The sequence below is a fragment of the Lissotriton vulgaris genome, chromosome 3_1 (assembly GCF_964263255.1).
Source record: "Lissotriton vulgaris chromosome 3_1, aLisVul1.2, whole genome shotgun sequence".
NCBI classification, from domain to species: domain Eukaryota; kingdom Metazoa; phylum Chordata; class Amphibia; order Caudata; family Salamandridae; genus Lissotriton; species Lissotriton vulgaris.
Window position 1 is genome coordinate 1,573,742,144 of NC_141689.1, and position 27,824 is coordinate 1,573,769,967.

At 43.8% G+C, this 27,824-nt stretch overlaps 1 protein-coding gene across 1 annotated transcript in view; it reads left to right on the top strand.

Moving 5' to 3' along the window:
* Positions 1–27,824, top strand: part of SHOC1 (shortage in chiasmata 1) — a 1,715,507-nt gene that overhangs the window by 1,509,827 nt on the left and 177,856 nt on the right. The window contains exon 25 of the mRNA XM_086963751.1: positions 25,959–26,108. Coding sequence (XP_086819877.1) covers positions 25,959–26,108 — 150 coding nt within the window. The remainder of the gene's footprint in view (positions 1–25,958; positions 26,109–27,824) is intronic.

The window sequence follows — 27,824 nt, forward strand, 5'->3', positions numbered from 1 at the left end:
CTGGAGGGTGCCGCCAGAGTTACTTTTTGGGGCATCTTGGGTCCGCCTTTTGTCTGCGGTGGTTCCGGTACCGTTTCACTAGTATTCCCTGGGCATTTTGGCTGTATAGTTGTCATTTAGCGCGGGCTGCCATGCGGAACTCTAGAGGAGTGCGTCCGCCATCTCAGTCGGCTTCTTAATGCAAGCTCATCGGATGATGCACATTATCAGTTTATTCAACACTTATGAACCTATTATGATCAGATTGACAACGGCCACAATTTCAAAACCTGTAATTTCCCAATTCCTGAATATCCCAAGAACCAAGACTGTCAATTTGATCTAAAATTTGTTTTGAATCTTATGTAACTTTGCTGCACTATTGTTAATGTGGTTGAACAGTCTATGTATACTAAGTGAGGTTTCCGGAGGAGTGTACAACTCTCAGAGCTTTCTATCTCACAGATGCCCCCTTTGCTGCCTGGATGTAATCTAAAGCCAGTCTATCCTGCAAGAGCATAGTCTTCTTGATATATTTACTGATATGTTATGGAACCATGGGATAGGCCTGTGGCATTCCCTACTTCTGGTATCTAAGCGTTGCATCTAATCTTTACAATAGCCGATCCTACACCATAGTTGGTAAATAGAATGGAGAAAAATCTGTTTCAGAGATGACGCGACAGCCCCACGGTCTTTGGAGGGGTAGAAAAACAGGATGTCTGATATCAGGGATGATAACAGCCGGATTGGAAGACACCAGCCCACTCCTGAGGCTGCCGGGGATAAGCTTTCGTTCCACAGATGAAATGAGCATATGATTCTTGATGCCGATGTTTGTGAAACACCATATCAGTGGGAAGATTGTATTTATTGGGGGGGAGGAGTGATTCAAAAAGTATAACAATATCTGATAGCGACATCTAGCTGCAGATTCCTTACCTTAGATTATCTCCTGGTGTCAGACTGGATCCGGAAACGTTTTGTGACCAGTATCACTGTGTGTCGGTAGGTGATGTCATTCGGCTCCGCGGGCATCGTTGGCATCGCCTGTGCCGGAAGTAATGTGTGCGGTGCCTAAATATGTACCACACCAGTGCGTGACCTCAGTTATTTTCTTTCCATGCCAGTCAGCACAGATCTGGAGAGAGCTACAACCAGTCATTTCTTTGACTGGCATTTTCCAGATTTTTGTTGGAAGTCTTCTTGAGATTTTTTTCCTGGTGTGTCAGGATGCCCTCTAGGAAGGCTGGCTTCAAGCTTTGTGGCACCTGTCATCAGCAGGTGTCAGAGACGGACCTGCATTAAGTTTGCCTCTGTTGCCTCGAGCACAACCATGACACGCCAACCTGCATCTACTGAAGTGTCCTGCATCCCAAGGGCTCGGGAGAGTGCTTCCTCAAGCTCCTTGCTGCCCGAAGTTCGACCCCACAACGGTCTCGATCCGAGTCCAGAGAAAGTCCTGGGATCGGTCGTGGAGCCCAAGATCCTAGTCGCACTACAATTCATCAGGTAAGTCCCAAAAGCACAAGAAGAGTGAGAAGTCGAAGAGGTCTTCGACTTCACTACGTCCATCGAATTCATCCGACGAGACGAGGAAGCATTATCATTCAAGGCCTGGCTCAGTGGTTGAGTCTGCGCCAAGGCTGGCTCTGCACCTCTCCGAGTTTTCATGAGCTGGAGTGACCCCTGCCTAACTCCGTGAGATCTATGAGGCCATGCACCTCATATTTGAATGGCCCATTCCCTTTGGCATGCCTTCGGGCACTGCGGGTTTGGGAGGGGCCCCTACTAGTTCTCCACCAGCGTCTCTGCCCCTTACTCCAGTCGGGCCTCTTGGATCCACTGATGATCTGGACCGATGCCAGTGGTACCACATTGAACTTTCCTGCTGCTGGGCCTGATGCTAACGCTTCTGGAAGCACCAACCCCATTCTCAGCCCGACTCTGACACTGAGCCCAAGGGGCGTTGTCTGATGCCGACTCCGGTGCTAACTGTAGCCATGCCTTCCAGGCCAGAGTCTGAGCCCTATTCTTATGGGCTTGAATTCAGGAAGAATTGGGGAGGGGTCACTGGACCCTGAAGAATGTCAACCCCTATACCTCAACATGGACTTATATGGAGAATTGGCAGACACCAGCAGAATGGACACCTCTCCAGAGACTGGTATACTTTCTCCTCCTACCGTGGCTATTTATTTATTTATTTGTTAAGCTAGGCGCACAGCTACCCAAGAATGCTTTCGCGGCGCCAAGACGAAGCATTCAATAGAGCAGGACCTTCCGTAAATGTTACTGATCAAACAACCAGGTTTTGAGTTTTTTTCGGAAACGCGTATAGTTAGTTTATTTACGGATGGACGTAGCAAGAGTATTCCAGATGGAGGGGCCTAGATAGGAGAATGACCTCTCACCCATTCTTGAGAGTTTAAACCTGGGCACACAGAAGATTGCCGTGGTTTGAGATCGTAGATGACGAGCAGGTACATAGGGACGCACAAGTGCTTGAAGATATTTGGGAGCAGTACCAGCTTTTATCCTAACCATATAGCTCAGGGCTTTGAATTTAATGCGATTCTCCACCCTGAGCCAATGTAGGTCACGTAGGTAACCAGAAATGCTGGAGGTCTTTGGAACCCTACAAAGCAGCCTGGCTGCAGAGTTCTGGATTAACTGCAGTCTACGTACTACAGCCTTATTTGACCCAAGATAGAGAATGTTGCCATAGTCAAGTCTGGATGTAATAAGAGCATTAACTATTTTTTTTTGGGTGGAAACAGGCACATTTTAAAATGGTGAAACATAGAGCAGCTACTTTACCAGTTTGTTGATTCATAGACAATGTACTGTCTACAATAACAGCAAAACACACAAGACGATGGACGGAATGTTGCACAATGTCAAAACATTAACCCCCAGTCACAGATCTGGGTTTAATCCATCGTTATTTTGATCACCAAGCCACCCCAGTTCAGACATGGCCATATGCAAATCAGTCTTGACCCTGTGCCTCTTGGGAACAGTCCAGCCCGAACTGCCAAGCCATGTCTTTCCTGGACCGGAATCAAGCATCCTAGGGCCGGTTTCTGGCTATCAGCCTTCATCAGCCAGGATAGCTTGACTCCAGTGGCCTAGTGAGCACGGGACGGACGTCTGGGCATACTCTTACCACATAGGGTGAACAGCAAAACACACAAGATGATGGACGGAGCTGCACAATGTCAAAACATTCACCCCCAGTCACAGATCTGGGTTTAATCCATCGTTATTTTGCTCACCAAGCCACCCCAGTTCAGACATGGCTATATGCAAATCAGTCTTGACCCTGTGCCTCTTGGGAACAGTCCAGCCCGAACTGCCAAGCCATGTCTTTCCTGGACCGAAATCAAGCATCCTAGGACCGGTTTCTGGCTATCAGCCTTCATCAGCCAGGATAGCTTGACTCCAGTGGCATAGTGAGCACAGGACCCACGTCTGGGCATACCCTTCCCACATAGGGTGAACAGCAAAACATACAAGATGATGGACGGAATGTTGCACAATGTCAAAACATTCACCCCCAGTCACATATCTGGGTTTAATCCATCTTTATTTTACTCACCAAGCCACCCCAGTTCAGACATGGCCATATGCAAATCAGTCTTGACCCTGTGCCTCATGGGAACAGTCCAGCCCAAACTGCCAAGCCATGTCTTTCCTGGACCGGAATCAAGCATCCTAGGACCGGTTTCTGGCTATCAGCCTTCATCAGCCAGGATAGCTTGACTCCAGTGGCCTAGTGAGCACGGGACCCACGTCTGGGCATACCCTTCCCACATAGGGTGAACAGCAAAACACACAAGATGATGGACGGGATGTTGCACAATGTCAAAACATTCACTCCCAGTCACAGATCTGGGTTTAATCCATCGTTATTTTGCTCACCAAGCCACCCCAGTTCAGACATGGCCATATGCAAATCAGTCTTGACCCTGTGCCTCATGGGTACAGTCCAGCACGAACTGCCAAGCCATGTCTTTCCTGGACCGGAATCAAGCATCCTAGGACCGGTTTCTGGCTATCAGCCTTCATCAGCCAGGATAGCTTGACTCCAGTCAAAGATTGAACAAGGTTGGCGCAAGCACACACCGCTGTTTCAATCCTTTTGTAGTGGGCACTTTTGAGGACAGGTGAGGGCCACCTCCTAGTTTCACGTGCACCCAGGTGTCCGTGTGTAGGAGCATCAGCATGTTTAGGGTAGACTGTGGTATGCCCCATCGCACCAGTTTCCCCCACAGTCTGCCTCTCTCTATATAGTCAAAAGCAGCGCTGAAGTCGATGTAACACAGATGTAGAGGAATCTTAGATGATTTAGCTGCGTCAATTAATAATGATAGAGAGAATATTTGTTGATGTTCCAGTCGTTCTACGGAAACTGGTCTGATTCAGCAGTATTACCTGGTTTGACATAGCCCAAAGTGTAAGCTCCTCCAATATGGTGCCTGCAAAATATTTAGCCACGTTGTCAATAAGAGCTACTAGGCGGTAGTTGTTTGGGTCAACCTTGTCTCCTTTTTTGTAGATTGGGACTATTGTAGAGCCCCTCCATGATTCTGGAATTCTGTTTAGCAACCTGATTTCTACGAATAAAGGTTGCAGGATATCCGCCCACTCTTTGCTCTTTGCTTTATAAAGGGCAGGTGGAATGCCATTTGGTCACGGGGCACCTTCTTGCCTGCCTTTGGCTATCTGTTTTTATATTGAATCTAACTGCTGGCACCTCGCTGTCTCCGAAGGATTGATATTTGTGTCTGAATAGACATGCTCCCATTTCTCTGAAGTGCTTGTTTCCCGTTGTCTCTCTGAAATCCAGCTGGCGACCATTTGGGCTCCTGCATTTTCTGTATGGTTGTTGAAGTGGCTGGGGAGATATTTTATCCAAATTGCTTCAGAGATGTGTGACCCTATTTCTTTGTGTTGCGGACGCATGATCCCGTTAACTGTTTTCCAAAAGCAGGCACTATTATTACTGTTTGTATCGTATAAAGAGCTTAGCCCAAACTTTGTTCTCACCATCTCTCTTAATATTCCATTTTAGTTGTTTGAGCGCTGCCCTTTGATGTTTCAAAGATACTCGTGTGCTAGTGTTTCCACAGGATTTTCTCAACTTGCGTAGAGTCGAATTTACTGACTTTTTGAGGTTTTTTTAACTGTAATCTCTGTTCTTTCTTTAAGCTGTTATTGCTACCCTCTTTCCGAAGGTTGTCTTTTGAGGGGGAAGTAACTGCAAGCTTTTTTAGCAGTGTAGTGATGAAATGACCCCAGTAAGTGATACGGCCGGCTGTGGTCGATGCTTGCATATTGAAAAGTTGAATTGCAGCTTCAGCCTGGAAATTTGTGTTGGCTATTGTGCATTTAATCCTTTCTTGGTTCAAGGAATGGATCGGCCCCATAGATGTATCTGGCCTGATTAAGGTTGGCATAGTTGCTGTTATATGAAATTCCTGGGGGTGATGATCGCTGTCACCCATATCACCCATTCTGAACCCAGAAATGTGCGGGAACAGCGAGAGGCTTGCAAAGGTGTAATCCAGTATGGAGCTTGTTGTTGTGGAGTAAAAGGAATTAACTGGAGGAGAGTCTGCTGAAAATCTACCATTCAGTGCACAAAGGTATTAATGTTCTAAGTCATCAAGAAAGCAAATATTGCATCATTTTGTTCTGTCTAGTGGGACACTTTGTGGCGGTATGTTATAAATTCTACTTAAAGCCAGTACCTCTTCCCCTTCTGCTGAGCCAATAAGATCATGATATAGGTCCCTTTCAGGATGAATAGTGGATTTTCCATCTGAGTAGCGTACTAGTCTTTCGCTTTATGTTTTGGATGTACATACAAATTGATTATACAGACCTGCATTTCTTTTCCATCAAGGACAATGCTGATTTTGGCTGCTAGTGTTGCATTTAACATTGAGTCCATGAGGGTTACTGACGCTATTGTTGTTGTGGAGACATAGATAGCCAAACCTCCTGAGTGATGGCCAAACCTACTGGTCCTGGTGGCTGGTGTGGCAAAACATGTGTAGCCCTCGATGTGCTGTGGGTCCTTGAGCCAGGTTTCTTGCAGCATTATTATGTCAAAGAGGGAGACATCTATTTTTGTAGTTAAACCATTAACGTTCCATGAGCATAGGCCTAGGATTGGTTCCTTTCTCCTGCTGCGAACTCTAACTTGTGGGTAACGTCAGTCCTCCTCGGGGCGTATGGTGATCGTACGAGACAATACTCCCCTTGTTGGACCTTGATTTGGATGAGGGGCTGCCTTCGACCATAGGTCTGGTCGATCCCATTGGCTGCTGGTGCTCCTTTTAGGCGATCTTCCCCGTGCACCTCTGAGTATACTATTTGAGTATGCCTGTTGTATCTTTGTTGCTGAGCTTGTCATGCTCAGAAAGGGGAGAGGGTAGGCTGGTTTTTGAAAGGGGGCAATACTAATGTTTTTAAATAGCTCCAGCTCAGCTAAAATCGAGTCTGCAATTTTACTTGAGGTCAAAGTTGTCTTTGTTGCCTCTGAGCTTTGGAAATTAACAGCAGGTAAGAATTCAACAGAAAGTAGATCCTTTGAACTTATGCCATCCATCTTTGGGATAGATTTAATTAATCTGAGGATGTTTCCATGATTTAGCAAGTCCTGTTGTCCCTTTGAAGTATATTCAGGATAGAAGACCAAACCTTTGTTACCTGATGTCTACTTTCTGGTATTTGTTGTAACACTGGTTGTAGATTTGTAGCCGTTAATTCATTGTTTTGGTTTTTCTAGCTGTATTTTCAATTGCTTGCTTGCTTGCTCCTACTGCCATGGAGTTCTTTGAATTTAGTGCTGGTGTTATGTATTTTAGAGAAGTTTGCTTTGAGTCTTGCCCCTTGGCCCGTGCCCTTTTCCCGGTGGCTTCCACCTAGGACTAATTGTGGTTTGTGTGATTGTCATTTCTATCTCCCTACGTGATAGATCTTGATCTGGCCTAATTGTTGATCCATTGATTTTTCTTCTAGCCACTGTGTTGGAGCTTGGACTGGTGATTTTTTGCTTGCTTTCAAGTTAGCTTATTGCCTTTTAGTTGCACATCTGTCCGCATGCTTGCCCTTCAAATGCAGGTTCGTTGGATGAGAGACTTAATTCTCCCCTTATATCTTGGCTGTTTTTCCACTGATTGATCTTGCCTCTGTCAGTTTTTAAAGACGGACGCATCTTTCTTTTTTATTGATTTTGTTCTTCTTTTTGTGCTGTTTTATCCCTTAATGACAATTCTTGTCCCTTTGTTTCTCCATGTTCTATGCTTGTTCTTTTTGCTAATTACTGTTGTTCGGAAGTAGGTGGGAGCAATTGTGCCTGATGTATTGGCCCTACGTCTCTGTCATTGGTTACATGTTTATTATGAGCGCCTGAGAAAATAGAAAAATATTTTGTTGTGTTTGTTTGTAACTTTTGATTACGCCCTTTCCTTTTTTGTTGACTACGTTGTTGACGTTATGTTTTTGAAGTTTCCCATCTCCAGACCGTACTACCGTCTCCTCAGTATGCCCCTCAGAATTGTCTTTTAGCCCATTGCCGAGTTTTTTTCTGCTGGATATTCCATCTGCGCTTTCGATGGTACCCAGATCTTTTATTGTGTTTTCTGCTGTAGAGTTTTTAATATTGCTTATAAGTTCAGTTAGCATTGAGGGCAGTGTAGATAATTTGTCGACAACCTGTTTGCAATTACAACTAAGGTATGCGTTTGTTTGTGCTCTTGTTATCAGGCCGTTCAGGTTTCCCAGTTTTTCGTCAATACCGCAGTAAAGACTGCCAATGTGTTCAGAAGTGTTAGTTGTATCTCCATCTTTTCTGATTGGTATTGCAATGCTTCGACGGCTAGTTGGATTGTGTTTAAGAGAGAAGTCTAAGTACCAGTGTTTTGTTCTTTTCTGAGCTCTTTCTCATTCATGTTTTTGTTGATTTTATGTTCTGCCAGGTTGGTGTCTCGGGGAGACTCCTGTGAAGTGTCTTGATGAGGGTGCTCTCTCTGATCTGAGTGGTAAGTTGCAAGCATGTCGTCCCATTCTAGTGTGTTTAGGTAGGACACAATTGTCCTGCCTTCTTCTTTCTGGCTTGGGTCCTGTGATCCTGCACCTAATCCTTCAAGTTGGGTAGGCACACTACCTTGGGCATGACATTGGGATCTGGAGTTAATGACGGTCTTTTATTCGTTTGACCTATTGTCTTAATCGGCGGGCTGTAACTTCTGATCAACATGCTAGTCGGGGGGCTGAGATTAATTTCCCTAATTTGTTCCTCTTCTTTTCTCCTTAGTTCTGCCACAGGTTCCTGCTTGGCCTTAAACTTTTCGATAGACCAGTTTTCAGATCTGGAGTCTAGTTGTGGTGGTGTGATAGCTATTTTTTGCGATTTGAGTTCTGTGGACGGAATCCTCTGGCTGCTGCCGTTCTGTCAACTGATTGTGACGGAGGTGGTGACGGAGCGTCAACTGTTACTTGGGGCTTGTCTCTTTTGGTCCGGCTCCTCTGAGAGCTGCCCTGGTTTCTGTGTTTTGATGGCTCGCCTTGTTGCTGTGGTGCCATATGTTTGTCTGGGGGCAAAGAGCTTAAAGTAAATGCTTGCGGTTGTGATGGTGATAATACTGGTAGCAGTGGCGTTTGCAAGCCTTGTAGGGATTTGTTACTGGAAAAAATGGCTGACCCTGCGTTCTTTAAAAAACTGAACTTTGTGTAGATCTTTGGTTGATAGCAGCATGGTGCGCTGGTGACTTGCAGTTTTGCTGTTGCCGTGTCCTGATCCTGGACCGGATCCTGCTCGGTTGTGATGAGGTTTGGCTCAGCAGTATTTTTTGCACTGGGATTTGAATTCTTCCCTTTTTTCCCTTTGGTTTCGTCGCAAGGGTCTCCCTAGTTCTTCCCAGCCTCATGAGTCCGCCTGAAGTCCGCCTGAAGTCCGCAAAGATTGCATATACATTTACAGCCCTTCAGCCCTTCAGCCCTTGCAGCCCTTCAGCAGGTCTTCAGCAACTGACTCTCATGCTTTCGCACTCCAAACGCTCCAGTTGCCTAAATGAGCGAGAGCGTGGAATGGGATCAGAGAGGCACCAAGGGTCTTGAAGAGGGTCTTGAAGAGCTAAAGGACTGAGGGACTGGGGTCTGGAGGGAAGAGCTGAGGTTTAAAGGTATGGGGGTTTAGGGGAGTTGCTGAATACCAAGGTACTAGGCCTGCTATCTTGCTCTCTTGCTCTAAAGTTTGCTCTGGAATTTGCTCAGAGCCAAGGTCCCAGCTCGTTTGGCACTCTCCTCTATTTCGCTTTCTTGAAAACGTGTGCTGGATCCGCTACAAACGGCCAGCGTTCATAGCAACATCACTAAGGTGCAGGGAGGTGCAGAGGGTGCAGGGGGGAGGCAGATTAAAACCTGAGTTGAGCAGAAAGCCAAAAACTCCTTGTGACCATCCCAATGCCTGCTCCTCACCGATTTTTTCCACCCGAGCCTGCTGCCCCCTTCGGCTGACGTTCTCCTTCCCGCTGCTGGAGGGAGGGGTGGGGGGGAGGGACTCCCTTGCCAGGCTCTTGTTGCTTGTTCTTTGTGCCGGGCTCCTTCTTTGACCCGGCTTTGCTTGATTGAGTTACTGTTTGCTGATGCCTGTGCTGATGCCGATAGGGAGCAGAGTGAGCAGTGGAGGCAATGAATAGGCAGAGGTAAGCTACCAGCTCGCAGCACCCGGCTCCTTGCTAGACACCGCAACATGACCGGTGCCCTTCGCCACTCTTCTCTGGCTCACTGCTCACCTCTGCCACCACCTCCCCTCAAGCCGATGGAGTGCGGTGGGGAGCGGCACACTAATTGCATGCAGAGCGGCGGCACAGCGGACCACTAGAGCCGCACAGGGCAGACAGCGTGGCTCGGCGGTTTCACGCTGCAGCTGCGCTCAGTTGTGGTTGTGGTTGCGGGTGGAGAAGTGTGGCTCAGGGGTTAGAGGCGGCAGACCCGGAAGCTGAGATCGGCCCTGGACCAGGGTTCAATTCCCCGCCTCGGCGGGTCTTGGGCTAAAAAGTTCCACGGACTCGATAATTCTCGCTCCGGTGCCTTCTCGACTCACGGGTTCACACTCTGCGACTCTGGGCAATAGCTTGCTTAATCTCCACAACGGCCCCTTGCGGCGGGATGCCTGGCTTTCACCTTGTGGATACCCTGCCGGGGTTATCTCACAGGGGAATACCAGGACGGGTTCCCTAAGCAAGCTCCGGGAAACCCACTGCCGGTAGCTGCGCGCTATATAAGCTCGAAAGTAGTCACACTGTTCCACATAAACCAGTCCATCACTTTGCCAATCTCTCCATCTCCACCTCATCCCCTAAGGAAGAGGTGAGACTTCACCATCTGGACCCAAAAAGAGCATTGTCATTCTACCTTGACCTCACAAAACCATTCTAGGAGGATGATCAACTCTTTTTGGAATATGTTGGAGCCAAACAAGGGAAAGTTGTGCAGAAATTAACTATTTCCAGATGGATTGGACTCTCATTGAGATCTGTTCTGCACTGGCCAAGAAGCAAACCCCAGAGGATTTGTGTGTTCATTCCACAAGAGCAAAGGCTATGACCACTACTTTAGCACTCAGACTTCCAGTTCTGGACATCTGCCAGGCAGCAATGTAGGCTTTACTGCATACGCTCACCAAGCACTACTGCCTGGTCAGTCCCATTCCGACTTCCATTTTAAATCAAGTTTACAGACCCACTTCCAGAGAGATATTGCTTGGCTATTTATTCTAAGGTAAGGAATCTGTGGCTAGAAGTCTCGATCAGATGAACAAGTTACTCCCCTTTGGTAACGCTTTATTTGGTAGAGACTATCTAGCTACAGATTCCTTACTGAATCACCCATCCTCCTCACTCTGCAAACAGATTTATAGGATCAGGGCTACTCCCATTTCAGGGTCCTGGCTTCACATACCAGTGGTTACGAGAAGAAAGTGCTGAAGTGGCAGCTACATAGGCACCACGCACATCACTTCTGGTGTAGACGCCGCCACATAGAGTTGCATGGCACCACCTAGGGGTGAACAGGAGTACTGCTCACAAACAAATATCTGGATCCAGTCTGAAGCCTAGGGATAGTTCTAATGTAAGGAATGTTCAGCTAGATAGAGTCTCTTCCAGATAAGGGGCTACTGAAGGTAAGTAACTTTTTAGTCAGTTGGTGTAGCTTCTCCTAAAATATGCCAGCGTGGAAAAGGCATGTGTTGAAAAGGCATGCATTGCATCGTCATACATCCATTTTGTTGGGCATCTGCAAGCCAGGGCAAAACTGCAAGTCAAAGGTAAGGACTGTTTTGCTTTTATATTTAATAGTTGCTGTTAAATAGTTTTCTGTTGGCAGTTGTAGACTAGAGCAGTGTAACAGCAATTACACTAACAAAGCCACTTTAGCACATCATGAGATGTTATTAGAAAAAAGATTTTTCTAACTAGCCTCATTGATTTTCCAGAAACGTTTATAAATGCTAGCTGCACAAAGATGGAAGGAGAAAAAAGAGTTAGTGTGTTAACAGAATGAAAGTAGGTGGAGTGACTGGGCCACGTAGGCAAAACACATATATGATGAATATGAAAGTCTTGAAATAAACAGCGTACATGCAAAGTTTGTGCATCTCCAAATTTGGGATAAAATGCATTGTTAGAGCTTTATCCTGCATTTAAGGTGTGCATAGAGGAATCGGGGGCAAATTCAGCAAACTGATTTGCCCAGTCCAGGAGGAGGCTGAGCAAGGAGAAGGTCTTGGAAAATACCACAGGAGGGCACAGGGCATCCGCGATGCTTTGATTGAGCTGCACTGGGCAGAATTGTAGTGAGGGGCTCATATAGCTATAAGTGGGGAACCAACAATGAGGGCCTTTGTTTTTGTATCCGGCCAATATTTTTGGGTGCCCCGGGTCTATTTTGTGTCTCAGTAGGACACTGGAAAAATCTCTCTCCTACCTCTGGCGCCTGGGATTGCCATTCGGAGTTGTGGTCCAGCGCGTTCCTATGTGCCTTGCGAAAACTATTCCCAGCACACAATCACCAGATTTTGTGAAAGAAACACTCTGGACAGTGCATGAAAGCCTACCATACTTTTAATGCACAATAGCCAGCAAGCATTCAAAAATGAATCAAGGTGACTGTTTCAGTGGACCAGAGATTTACCCTTTATCAGTTGAACCGTGTAGTGCTAAAATCTACACATTTTCAGTTACATTTATAATTTTATTCTCACTGCAATTGAATGGAAGCAAGAACACGTGACAGAAGAGAAACGTGCAGGTAGTTACAAAATGTGCAGGTGCCAGGAGCTTCTCGTGGGAAGGAATGTGAGAAGATGATGGGCCAGAGATAAGGAATGCGAGAAGACCATTGGCCAGAGATACTGTTAACACTAAAACAGCTGAGTCTACTATTTTCTAAAATCCTCGCCACCTTCTGCCAACTACAGATCGAGGATACGCTTTGCTAGCATGCTTTAGCAGAAACGTGCAGAGTGTGGTGCCTATGTGAGCATTAGCCTTTTCATAATAAACATATAAGCGCTAAAGCGTGTATGCAGGTAAAATCACTTTCTCAACTGAGAATTACCGTATGTTTTTTAAAATGCAAACTAAATGGGAAAAATGTATTTTTGTTATAGTTATATATCATAATTTTTACTGATCTGTTTACCTTTGTTGAATAATTTTAGCGATTAGATTTGTGTAAAAGCACTGTTAACAATTTGGTAGTGATACTCATTTCGACCTCTGAAGGATACTAGGCAGAGTGGACCCACTGCAGCTCAAACCTATGACCTTCAGGTTGCCCACAGGTTGAACAGTGGTTATGTTCGCCCACTAAGATATATAACAGTGCTAGTAGTATACATCTTTATTGCTTTATTACTTAAAATCATTGCAATCACAACAACTTCACATCACAATCTTAATAACTAGGCTAATCATTAAAAATTCATTACGAGCAAAACATCTTCCCAGCACATAAAATAAGAAACTGTCCTATATATATACAGTTTTAAAATCTTATCAATAAAATAGAATCCAATCATATAACATCAATATTAACAGAATAATGTTGCTAATTTTATATTTTAAAGGTGAAGCGTGCACAGCATACTATTTCCTTATACATAATAGAGAGATATTCTAACGAATAACCGTTAATTTCAGCTGGTAAACTTTACACATGTTGTAATTCAAAGCATTAACGCTAAAATGCTATACTACCTGAAACAAAAAAGTTTCCTATGTACATTTCATGCTCAAATTACATTTCAAGGTGCTAATATGCAATTATTGCAGCTACCATCATATCGAAGCAATAATAAAGTACGTCAATTTACTGTAAAGTGCTAATATGCGATTGTTACAATGACCATCATATTAAAACAATAATAAAATGCATCAGTTTACAATAGTAATGGCACGTCTGTTTTAAGATGTCAAATGATCACCCTTGTGGCATTATTAATAAGCTATAAAGATTATAAGCCAGATAATTCTATTGGTCAAAACAACCATAGAGAATACTGGAGATCTAACTTATTGTATCTAACATTTTTTCAACTACCAATAACATTTTTACCAAATGACACAATAATGGAATCGATTCGCCAGATAGTGACATGATTAAAGCCTGATTAGAAGATCTCACTCCGCTCTTCAAGAAATGAGGTCTCAAAACTGTACTTCGAAGTTTAATCAACTTGGGACACACACACAGTATATGTACTAGTGTTTCCTGGGGCCAACCACAAAGTCTACAGTTAGAGTCTGGCCACTGATTGATCCACAATTGCGGGCCCTCCTTTGTTGGGTTTAAGCCCATACATAACCATAAAAACGTATTTTTGAACTTCGCTGAAAAAAAACCACTCAAATACGGCTGAATACGCAGGGATTGGTATGAATTAATACCATGCATAGTTTTTTTCTGCTAATTCCATTTTATCTAATTTAAGCGATTCCGTTTTAATAAACATTTTTAAAATTGACTTGTATTTGGGCATTTTCAGATCTTGCAGTGCAATTTGCAGACCAATATCTCTTATAAATAGCATTGCTGATCAAGTGCCAACGTTGTGCTAAAATCACAGTTTTATGGGTCACAAAGAGTACAGAAAGTAGGGTTGTCACTAGAACATTTCTTTTTACCTGTTAAAATTGCACTTTGAAGGATACCTGCACTATAATTATGATAATGATGGTCACCCTGTTCGCTGGTGATTGTACAAAATAGTGAGTTGTAAATATCGTTATACCTAAATATTGTGTCAAGAATATGGTTAAAACAAAAATAGCATGTCACAGAATATCTTTGTCAAGAACATTGTTTTTGTTAAGTATCATATCCAATATAGTTGAACAAATATCATTTTTAGATTAATTAAATATAGGTCAGTTAAAATATTAATTTTAGTTGTTAACATTGTGGTTTAATTGTTTGTTTTGGTAAAGTTTGAAATTTATTTATTTTGACCTTCAATTCGTTTTTTATAATCTAGTGGTGGGTGGTTGGGTTTACAGGGGAATAGGGTGGGAAGTAAATTGAAATATAATTAATGTAATTGTGAATTTGAAATATTAAAATAATGTTATTGGTTAATAATTATGTAATTTGTTTAATTGATTAATGATGTTGTTACATATTTACATTTAATTGGTTATTTTTATTGTATACTTAGTTTATTGAAAAGTTCGGTATTTTATTTTTGTAGCAGGTTGCTAGGTTTGCAGCGGAATTAGGTGGGAAGTTAATTTACATAAAATATTTATATGAATGTTAATTATGTTTTATAAGTATGTAACTGCTTATTAATTATGTGAATGTATTATTTGTTAATTGCTTAATGTTTTAATTTTAAATTGTACGGTATATTTATATGTTTGGCATGTTTATTTAGTAATTGATATTTTAAATGTGGCTTGATTATTTTCCAGCAGAATTGTGTGGGATGCTTTAAAGTTTAAAAATCTTTATTAATTGATTTATATTCCCCTGATTAATTGATAAGAATGTATTTATAGAGTGTCTAACAAGTGTACATTATTAATTTAAAATTAATTTAGTGGTAAATGTTTTTAATAATTATTTAATTGAAATGTATACTTAGCTAACTTTATTTAAAAGTTAATATTGTTTATTTTTTCTGAAAAAATTTCTTTAATATATAAATTCAGATTTTTAGGAGCGTACTGTTTAGGTAGGTAGGGAATTTTCGTTTAGGTTTTAATTTTATTAGTTTTCATTTTAATTTTTTATTTCTTTTTAATTATGAAATGTAGAACCTTTTTCATTATTTAAAATATGAAGTAGTTTTTTTAAAATCAATTATATCTTTATATATTAGGTAGATAATTATTAGGATGTGGAATGTTATTTATAGTTCCTTTGAAGTCCTACTGTTTTCCTTGTTGTTGTTTGGACAGGAGGAGGAATAGTAAATGTAACTCCTTGGGAGCCCAACACTTTCCCTACTGCTGCTTAGACTAGAGTGGGAATAGTAAATCTATCACCTCTGCAGTCCAACACATTCTCTACTGTTGCATAAACTGGAGCGAGATTAGTGAAACTGACCTCGCCTTAGTCCAACACATTCCCTACTGTTGCTGAGACTAGAGTGGGAACAGTTAATCTGACCCCTCCGTGGTCCATTTCTCTCCCTACTGTTACATTTACTGGAGTGTGATTTGTAAATTGAACCTCTCTGCATTATAATATTTTCCTTTCTCTCCTAGAGTGGGAGTAGTAAATGTAACCGCTCTGAGTTCAGCACTTACTCTACTGATTTATAGGATGGAGTGGGAATAGTAAACTTAGATATTGCAAGGTATATACTTTATGTAATTGTCTGCGAACTATGGTTTATATTTATTTTAATATTGTTATTTTCTTCTCTGTCTTAATTTTTTAATCATTAGTTTTTTCTATTTTTATTTTTAGGAACATTTTTACATTTAATTTGTTTATAATCATATTTTAGATACGTCAACATTGTTTTGCTGTTATTTAAAAAAAAATGGTAAACATAGTAATAGTGCTGTTTAAAATATGTATACATGTAGTTTTATGTTTAATTTGTATATTTGAAGTATTACATTAAATTACCTCATTTGTTCCTGTTAATATTTAAAGTTAATTACATATTTTTGTTTGATATATATTTATTGTTTTTCCATTTACTTTAATGTAACTATTTTAATATAAGTGTTTATATAAATGTTTTAGTATTTTATTTTTTAATATATAGTGAAGTAATTGATTACAATTATTCACTTTACATTATATTGGCTTTAACTTTAACATTAAAATATATTACATTACATTATTACATTACACTTTAAATTCAGTTTAAAAATATTTGGTTATTTTTATATTATAGAGTCAGAATGTATTTAGCAAATTACCTCCACCAAGATCCCACCATCATATTTAACTTGCATAGTGAATTAAAACTTCCTAAATAATGTTCTACTATACAAACCCACTTATCGATTCACAATCTAAACTGATTGTGGTGATCAAGTGCCACAGTACGAATTAGGAATGTTTTCCCTCCACTCTGCTCTTGAGAAGAACCACATATAACATATAGAATAACGTGCTGTTGCGATATGTAAGAAAAAAAACCTCTATAATTAATTTTACTTTTCTAGCTACATATAGCGAAGAAATATTTACAAATCATTACTTTTCTGAAGATTCTCCTATAATACCAGTAGTGGTCGGTCGTGGGAGTGCTGCCGGGCGGTGACCTGGGGAGGGGGTGGGGCAGGGTGGGGGGTACTAAACTATGGATTATAGCAGATTACAAGTAAGTAAACATAAAAATAGATAAAATGAATTTCGTTGCATGCACTGCATCGCATTTGGCTCACTCTCTACCACTATCTCTCTACTATCTACTACTCACTCTACTACTCTCTACTACTCACTCTACTACTCTCTACTACTCACTCTCTACTACTCTCTACTACTCACCCTCTACTACTCACTCTCTCCTACTCACTCTCTACTACTCTCTCTCTACTACTCTATTACTCACTCTCTACTACTCACTCTCTACTACTCACTCTCTACTAACTCTCTACTACCCACTCTCTACTACCCACTCTCTCTCGACTACCCTCTACTCCTCTCTACTACTCACTCTCTACTACTCTCTACTACTCACTCTCTACTAGTCTCTACTACTCACTCTCTACTACTCTCCCTCTACTACTCTCTACTACTCTCTCTCTACTTCTCTCTACTACTCTCTACCACTCACTCTCTACTACTCACTCTCTACTACTCACGCTCTACTAACTCTACTACTCTCTGCTACTCTCTCTTTACACTCCTCTCTACTACTCTCTATTCTCCTCTCTACTACTCTCTACTACTCACTCTCTACTACTCTATTGCTACTACTCTCTTCTACTGTCTTCCAATCTCTACTCTACTCTCTACTACTCACTCTCTACTACTCACTCTCTACTACTCTCTCTACTACTCTCCTACTCTCTACTCTACTCTCTACTACTCACTCTCTACTACTTTCTACTACTCACTCTCTCTACTACTCACTCTACTTTTCTCTACTACTCTACTCTCTCTACTACTCTCTACTACTCTCTACCACTCACTCTCTACTACTCACTCTCTACTACTCTCTCTCTACTACTCACACTCTACTACTCACTCTCTCCTAACTCTATAACTCTCTTCTACTCTCTCTACTACTCTCTACACTCCTCTCTACTACTTTCTACTCTCCTCTCTATTACACACTCCTACTACTCACTCTCTACTACTCTATCGCTACTACTCTCTTCTAATCTCTACTCTACTCTCTACTACTCACTTTCTTCTACTCACTCTCTACTACTCTCTCTACTACTCTCTTCTACTCTCTACTCTACTCTCTACTACTTACTCTCTACTACTTTCTACTACTCACTCTCTACTACTCTCTCTGCTACTCACTCTACTTCTCTCTACTACTCTCTGCTCTCCTCTCTACTACTCACTCTCTACTACTCGCTACTACTCACTTTCTACTACTCACTCTCTACTACTCTTTACTACTCTCTACTCCTCTCTACTACTCACTCTCTACTACTCTCTCTCCATTACTCTCTACTACTTACTCTCTACTACTCACTCTCTACTAACTCTCTACTACTCATTCTCTACTCCTCTCTACTACTCATTCTCTACTCCTCTCTACTACTCTCCACTACTCACTCTCTACTACTCTCTACTACTTTCTACTCTAATCTCTACTCTACTCTCCTCTCTACTACTCACTCTCTACTACTCTATAATACTCACTCTCTAATACTCACTATCTACTACTCACTCTCTACTACTCACTCTACTACTCTCTACTACTCACTCTCTACTACTCACTGTACTACTCTCTCTACTACTCTCTAACTCTCCACCTCTACCTCTCTACCTCTACATCTCTCTACCTCTACCTCTCTCCACGCGCACACATATGCACATATACATATATGTATAAATATATATATGCATTTATATATATATATGTGTATATATACATACATATATAAACATATATATACATCTGCATATCTATACAAATATAAATGCATGCATACATATACATATATGCATGCATAGGCATGTTATGTACATGAAAGTTTGAAAAACACTAATAAAAGCAAAGCTAAAAAGCCACGTAATTACAAACAGAATTGCTTTAACTTAAACGAGGGCGAGACCTATTGCATTTTCAATGCTTGTTTATTCTTCTTGGAAACTGTTCCTTTCCCCTACTTCTACAGTGAACATGTGGGTGGTTGAGTGTTTCTTTCTCCAAATTTGCACATTAATGCCAGCAAAATGTAGGTATAAATATTGGGTCAGCGCAATAATTGGAAAGGTTTGTGAAAACCCACGAATAACGATTCAGTGGGTGTTCTTTTCATTTCCAATGACCATGCGCTTCCCCTCCCCTTGGAACACTCCTGTTCCCTCTTCTAATCCTTAATTTACAACTGCTAAATATCTGCCATACCACGAATTTTTCTTCAATCTTAAATTCCATCTGAGGATCATAATTCTGTGACTCAGAGTTTGCCAAATTTACCCACAAATGTCCCTTTCTGGATGGTTAACTTGAATATAGACGCACAAAGAATATGAACTGAGCCACAGTCGACCCATAATGTCCTGAAACTGCCTAAATGAACAGCACACCAGCACGCAGTACCTGCCCCTGGGTGGGGAACGCTGTAGGTATCGCCGCCATTCACCTACCATCGCGGCTGGAGACTACAGCTCCCAGCGGGCTTGGCGAGCACTTCCGGTCTCCCGCTGTCATCGCGCCCGGAGGCGCTACAAAGGACAGACACCCCCTCGGTGGAGCGGGGGTCATAGCTGAAGCAAGCTCACCTGAACAGCACACCAGCACGCAGTACCAGCCCCTGGGTGGGGAACGCTGTAGGTCTCGCCGCCATTCACCTACCATCGCGGCTGGAGACTACAGCTCCCAGCGGGCTTGGCGAGCACTTCCGGTCTCCCACTGTCATCGCGCCCGGAGGCGCTACAAAGGACAGACACCCCCTCGGTGGAGCGGGGGGTCATAGCTGAAGCAAGCTCACCTGAACAGCACACCAGCACGCAGTACCAGCCCCTGGGTGGGGAATGCTGTAGGTCTCGCCGCCATTCACCTACCATCGCGGCTGGAGACTACAGCTCCCAGCCGGCTTGTCGAGCACTTCCGGTCTCCCGCTGTCATCGCGCCCGGAGGCGCTACAAAGGACAGACACCCCCTCGGTGGAGCGGGGGTCATAGCTGAAGCAAGCTCACCTGAACAGCACACCAGCACGCAGTACCAGCCCCTGGGTGGGGAACGCTGTAGGTCTCGCCGCCATTCACCTACCATCGCGGCTGGAGACTACTGCTCCCAGCGGGCTTGGCGAGCACTTCCGGTCTCCCGCTGTCATCGCGCCCGGAGGCGCTACAAAGGACAGACACCCCCTCGGTGGAGCGGGGGTCATAGCTGAAGCAAGCTCACCTGAACAGCACACCAGCACGCAGTACCAGCCCCTGGGTGGGGAACGCTGTAGGTCTCGCCGCCATTCACCTACCATCGCGGCTGGAGACTACAGCTCCCAGCGGGCTTGGCGAGCACTTCCGGTCTCCCGCTGTCATCGCGCCCGGAGGCGCTACAAAGGACAGACACCCCCTCGGTGGAGAGGGGGTCATAGCTGAAGCAAGCTCACCTGAACAGCACACCAGCACGCAGTACCAGCCCCTGGGTGTGGAACGCTGTAGGTCTCGCCGCCATTCACCTACCATCGCGGCTGGAGACTACAGCTCCCAGCGGGCTTGGCGAGCACTTCCGGTCTCCCGCTGTCATCGCGCCCGGAGGCGCTACAAAGGACAGACAACCCCTCCGCGTCGCGGGACGCGCGCGGGCGACGCCGGGCGGAGCCCGGGCAGAGGGCGGGCCGTCTGTGGCCGTCCGGGGCCGAAGGAGGCCGGGCAGGGCCACATCGCTAACATTCACCCTCCAAGATGGGTAAGAGAAAGAAACATACTAACTTGGATGAGGGGGGTAAAAATGCTAAAATACCCAGGCATTCTAACACCATTATGTCATACCTCTCCTCGGCTGTGGGGGCCTTAACGAAGGAAATTGCGAATGTAGAGCAAGAGTTGGCCACCGCATTGATTTCCCCAAGCACCTCATCTACATTGCCTACAGATGACGTCATATCTCACCCCTCTGGCATCCTAGCCGGTGTACCCCTAGAACCGCTTGTGGTCATAGCCAACCGCCCCCCCCCTGTGTACAACCAGCTATGCACCCTCAACCGGCCCCATCTGTCCCATCTCCTAGCGCATTAACCCAGATAGCTACTAAACCTAGCTCACGCAAAAGAGGGAAAAAAATCAACAGCTTGCCCCCCACTGTAGACAGATCAGTCACTATGGAGGATAAACTGGAGGAAATATTTGTTGCAAGGATTGAACCATTGCTGGTGGGTATCGCCAAAGACATTGTTGAAACCCTAAACACTTGCCTGGAAGGTCTACTGAAGAAATGTTCACTCATCGACAGAATTATTCAAGCGCTTCCCCCTAACTACATTCAAACGGGCGAGGGTAGTCTTGACCAGATGAATGTGAACAGGAATACTGAGGGGCCAATAGCGGTGACTAATCAAATATGCGAAAACTTAGCCAACGATATTAGGCCTTGCGAACATAATAGACCCCCCCAGCCAGCATTGTTGAGCAACCCCAGTGTGGCTCCAGCCCCACTAGCACCACCTGATAACAGCCAACCATCCAGAAAAAGGTCCTCGCCAAGCACATATAATCTCCACCTCCCACCAGAAGCATCCCCTTTGGTTGCAGTGTTTATTGGAGTTGACCCACTTGGAGAAGGGGAAAGGGAACCAACGGAGGAATTGATCACTAAAGTTAAGAGCTGGAGTGGAAATACATGTTGCGGTGAAAACATAGCGGAGTTGATCATTCATGCAAGAAGGGTGGGATGGATTGGCAAACAACCCACAACTACTTATGGCGACTGTGTGGTCGTAAACTTCTGTAGGGCGGATGTGGCTGACAGACTCTTCTGGGATGGCACAAAAATCTCACCCAGGGATCGCCTCAGACCAGTCCCTTTGGGTTTTTTCTACCAACCCCCACCTCTGCATAAACCCAATATCAATTACCAGGCGAGATGGCAGGGCAAAAGGTCAGCAACGGCTCGCAGAAATGCACACGTGTCTATCATAAGGCATCCAGCATCGTCTTTTCCTAATCCACCCACCTTGACACATCAGGCCACTCAGGCAGTCTCATTGGTTGAGGGGACAAGTGTGAGCTTAAGAAATCAGTTCTCTCCCCTGTCTGGCCTGGATGATATGGATTGACTAACGACAGATGAAGTAATAACATCTAATGAGGAAGTAAGGGCTTCCATGGCAGCCCCGAAGGTAGAAAAAGGTTGTAAAATCATCAGCTGGAACATTACCGGAATTAGCACAAAAATGAGTGACAATGAATGGGTCGCATTTGTCTCAGATCATGATGTCATTGCTCTGCAAGAAACGTGGGACTTGTCATCCAGTCTGTGGTTGGATGGTTTTGTAGGCTTTTCAGTCGCGGCTTGCCCCAGCACTGCAGGCAGAGCGAGGGGAGGCCTCTTGACCCTTTTTTCCCTTGACCTCATTGGACCGCTAAAACAAATTGATTATGACTCCCCCAATTGTTTAATTGTAGAAAGGCAAACCTGCCCATCAAAAAGTATTTTGTTTATTAATTTCTATAATTCTGTCAACAAGGAGTATGGGGGCAATAATATCACGCAATTGGACGCTTTCCTAAATGTATTCACCCAAAATACCCCCACCAGTTATGAATTTGTGCTAATGGGAGACTTTAACATTCACCCCTGTTATTTTGGTTGCACCACCCTGGGAGAGATGGAGACCTGGGAACAGGAGGGTCCACATTTCGAACACACCAGGCCTGGAGAGGAACTGGAGGACTTCTTGGCCAACTTTAACCTCCTTGAATTTACAGCAGGGGAGGGGGCACCTAGATCACCGACGTTCAAGGGCTCACCCACGGGGACTGTTATTGATTATATTTTCGTGACCTCTGCCATTCTTGATTGTATTATTTCTTATCGCACTGTGTCTTCCCCTTTCAGTGACCATAATCCTGTCCTTCTGACCATCCGCTGGGGGGGCTCTTTGGGACCCAGGCCAGGTCAGATTAAACAGGGACCTACCCTCCGCCCAATAGATCAAGGCAGGCGCTTGAAGTGGGGGAATGTGGTGGCAGACGATTTTTACACCAACATTGGCCAAGAGATCGAAGAGCAGTTTAGGATCTGCCAAGACCCGACCTCATCAGGCAACGTTACCATGGTCGCATTCCAATCAATATGCCACATAGTGTCTGATAACCTTACGGCACCAGGGGGTAGGGGGGAACCAAAGCCTCATAAATGGTTCGATTCCGCCTGTACCAGGGCTCTTAGAGCTCTAAAAGTTGCCCTTAAAGCAAACCCTAGGGATAGGGCTCTGGTTTCAGCGTTGAGAAAAGAGTACAGGAAGGCCACTAAGTCTAGAAGGGATAGCATCAAACAGGAGGCATGGGATCAATTAACCGACATCAATATCTTGCGGGACAGCAGGCAATTCTGGGCTGTAGTAAACCACCCTTATTTTTCAGACTCCCCCAATGCAGACACTGACTGTGTAATACCTGATGAGAAGTGGCTGGCCCATTTCAGCTCTGTCTATGGTGAAACGGGCGACCTTTCTCATTTGCAAAACAGTGCAGGTCTGGTGGCTACACCTCTACATTTTAACAGCGGGGAAGTGGAAAAAGCAATCTGCGCTACAACAAAGAGTAAAGCCCCCGGCCCCGACGGGGTACCAGCTGATTTTTAATAACACTCTCCTAAACTTTGGGCTGGTATCCTGGCTAACGTGTTTACAGCCGCAAATAGCTCGCCCCATCCACACACTTGGGCTACTTCCACCATAGTGCCTATATTTAAAAAGGGCCAAAGGAATGACCCAGGGTGCTACCGGCCTATTTCCCTCTTGGACTCTGCTATTAAAATCCTGGGCAGAGTCCTTTTGGATAGGTTAAGAGACAGCTTGGAGGAGTGTGGGGGCTTGGCCAACATACAGTACGGCTTTAGGGAAAATAGAGGCACGATAGAACAGTGCTCAAACCTGCACCTTTTGATTGCCAAGTACACGGTGGCCAAGGAGGGGTCCTTGTATTTAGCATTTATGGACCTCTCCTCGGCCTTCGACTTGGTCAACAGATCCAAGCTTTGGGAAATCTTAATGAACATGGGAATTGACGCAGACCTGGTGGCGTTCATAGCATCCCTGCACCGGGACTTATTTGCCGCTGTAAGAGTAACCAAAGAGGGAAGATGCACGTCACGCTTTAGATCCCTACGAGGTGTTAGGCAAGGATGCATACTGGCCCCCCTGTTGTTTACCATCTACATAAATGACCTGGACAAGCATTTACTTGGAGCAGCAAGTGACGTACCGCGTGTAGGAGAAGTTAAGATCCCTGCTCTCCTATACGCGGACGATGCTGTACTCATCGCACGCACAGGGGTATGCCTCCAAAAACTGCTAGATGCATTTGGGACCTTTATGGACCGGCTCGATCTGAGGGTTAATGCCGCTAAATCACACACCATGGTCGTCGGTGCACAAGGGAAAAGGGTTAAGAGAAGAACAAAAACCTTTTTTTGTAAAGGAGAGACAGTCTCGGGAGTCCCCGTGTTCCCTTATCTGGGAGTTCTTTTTGACAGTAGGGGTACCTGGGGCCCACAGATACGTGCAAAAAGTCTAGCGGTCACAAGAACATCTATGGCCATCTTAGGTTTCGCTAAAAGGTTGGGTCATAGACCTATGAAGGCCATTATCCAGGTTTACAATAGTAAATCCCTTCCCGTGGCCTTGTATGGTGCTTCCTTATGGGGTTATGTGCGTCTAGATAAAATCCAGGTAGCCGAGAACAGATTTTTACGTTCCGTCCTATCCCTCCCCCAATCCTCCCCGGTCTTTTCCATTCATACGGAACTTGGCTTGGATCATATCCAGGATAAACTGAGGCTGGCACCATTAACATATTGGCTTAAGTCCTGGTTAAATCCCGAATTAACATTAAACCATATGATCATGAGGGATGTGATGAGCCTGGAATACAGTCACACGATACCATGGCTGGCGTACTTGCACAAATCTTTTAATGAACTTGGACGTTTAGACTTATTCACCTCTCCCTCTGGTATCACAAAGCAGGATGTGAGTATCATAAAAAAACAGTTTATGTCTAGGGCATGCATGTTGCGAGAAGAATTAGAATTATCAAAACCGTCTGTTCGAATGCATTATTTGTCACTCCAGTCACTCGCAATTGAGCCTTATTTATGTTTTGTCACAAATCCCTTCCATAGATTTTTGTTAACAAGATTTAGATTTAACCTTATTCATTTTTATTTGGGCAATTTTAATACCTGGACGAAACCTGAGTTAGCACCCCCTTGCACCTGTGACAATTTTTCAGTTCAGGACACCTTACACTTTGTTATGTTTTGTGATTTCTTCTCTGCGCAAAGGAAAAAATACCTGCTACCAGTCCTAAGAGAAGCTGGCTTCTCCCAGGTGAGACCAGCCATGCTATATTTAACCCCTTCGAGGCTAATGACGAGCTGGGCTCGTCATGGCGCTTACCTGCCGTGCGCGGATGACAAGGCCAGCTCGTCATAAAACAATGAAAATCAATCATCTGCAGCGCAGGACGGGAAAACGCCTAGCAGCCATGGGGTTAAAATCATTGGGCAATATCTGTATTACTTTCGCCATGGCCAATTTCCTTGTGGCAGCAACCAGAGCCAGAAGGAGTATGAATTTGGAAATCTGATGTACATAACGTGTTTTTAAATATTTTAATGCACACATTTTGCCAAATTAACTTGTTTACAAATGAAACTGTTTAATTCTTTTTTAATTGTAAATAATACAGTTTTAATGTACTTTGTATGATTTTATCAAATCGAATAAAGTTAATTTGACTGACTGACTGACTGACTGACTGAGTACCACTGAGTTTGGTGATATTTACAGTTCTTTGGAATTGCAAAAATGCGGTAGCAACAGCTATATTATAAATGTGATAATTGCACTTCTATACGTGTGCTATGCCTGAATTTTGGCTCAAAAACTCAAGCTAAACAAGTGTGCATTGAGTGGTTGGGAATTTTTACCTTCACCTGCGCAGAATAGGCACATACCATTGGCAAAGTAAGAGCTTTCATTATGACTGAAAAAAGCCAAACTATAGTTTGAAAACATAATCAGAATGAATGAAAAGATGTAAACTGCTAACTTTTTCACCGTTTTTCTTTTCAGGAAGAAACATCTTTACTAGCCTTTCCATGTGTGAACCCCTTAGTGGCTCAACTGATGTTATATAAAAGTCCTTCATTGCAGTGGCTCCTGTCAGCGTCATTTGACCAGCTACAGGAACGAATGCCTGAGCTTCCAGAAAAGATTTTAAAGGTGTGTGTCTCTCTGTAAACATATATGTATATTTTCTGCTTTAAATTTAAAACCGCTAGCTCCCCCTCGCAGGACCACCTAATCTGTCAAGAAATAAAGTACCCAGATCAAAAATCGATTTTAGAGACTTTCTCACCAGCAGCTTGTAAGATCTCCAAGCACAACAGTTATGAGACTAATCCCGCTTTTGCAGTGTTCAGTTATTTTTCTTGGAAACTAAAAATAGGTTTTCATGCTTGGATTATGATAAACACCTACAGACAGTTCTGTAAGAAACCCTTGACAGTTGCTACACAAAATGGACCAAGACTCAGTTTATGTCCCAGCGTCTGGGAGCTTTTCCAGTTTTGGATTACATGCCCAGATGGTTGGCTGACACCACTAATTTAACTTGCAGGTGCTGCCATCAAGTACAGGTATCTATAATGCAAATCATGGGTTTTTGCCGGCACCCCTTTCTGACTGCAAACTCTGGTTGTGACCTTTTAATTCCCTAACTGCCCTAACGATTGAACAGACAAAAAATTATTGGTGCGATTAAATCAGCCTCGCCTTCAGATCCCTGCCCCCCAAAAATTCTGCATATGTCTCATGAAATCTTAGCTATTCCCCTCATAGTAATTCTTTAACACCATGTTCACAACAGGGCACTTTCCAATGGAGTGGACGAAAGCCTCCATACTTCCGTTGTTAACAAAATCCAATCTGGATGCTAAGGAGACTCTCGACTATAGACCTATAACGAGACTCCCTTTCCCTGCTAAAGTGATCGAGAAAGCTATTAAAACTATCTTCTTTTAACAATGATAATGCTATTCTGGATTCCTCCCAATTCGGATTTCCTGCTTATCATAGCACAGAGTTTGCCCTTATTACAGCTCAGACAGACTTTAGATGGCCGGGGAGCGCTGCCCTGGTCCTTTTAGATTTATCAGCAGCTTTTGATGCTGTTATTCATTCGCTGCTGCGGGTCCGTCTAGCTTTCATCGGGATCAGGGATAAGGCGCTCTCCCTGCTCAGTACAGTGTCAGGAAGTTGTGTTAGGGAACTATGGAGCCCAACGCTTATTAACTTTTATGCTACACCCTTTGGCAAACTAGTAAAAAGTTATGGCTTTGCCCTTGTATTCTATGCAGACAATACACAGATTATTGTCTCTGTGAGCAGTCCATCCAGCCTGACAGTCATTAGTTTTTATGTTTTTTTGAGCGATACAGCCAATTGGATGACAGACAATTGTCTGAAGTTGAATTTATCCAAGACTGAGGTTTTGGTGTTGGGGAATAATCCCTCATTCTGGACAGATAGCTGGTGGACGGTCCTTTACTCAAACCAGTGCCCAAAGGAGTTATCTTTGATACTAAGTTGCGCCCTTGCCAGACGGACCTGTGAATAAAATACTGATTTGAGTACCACCTGAGCAATTTAATGATGATCTCACATAGATCCCACACCTTTTTCCTCAAAAAGTGCTTCCTTTATAAGGAAAGAGGTTGCAGAATGCCCCAACCCTCAGAACTCAAGAACTCGATGAAGCATGTCACTGGATCACATTCAGTGAGTGAAAGTTCATTTAAGAAAAAGGTCTTTCTGCTATATCCAGTGGGTCCACCCTAGATGATCCGAGGTTGACTCTAGGGTGACACACAACCTTCTTTTACCTCTTCCCTCCTCCCGATTTTTTCTTGTGCTGGGTTGCAGACAAGCCATAATAGA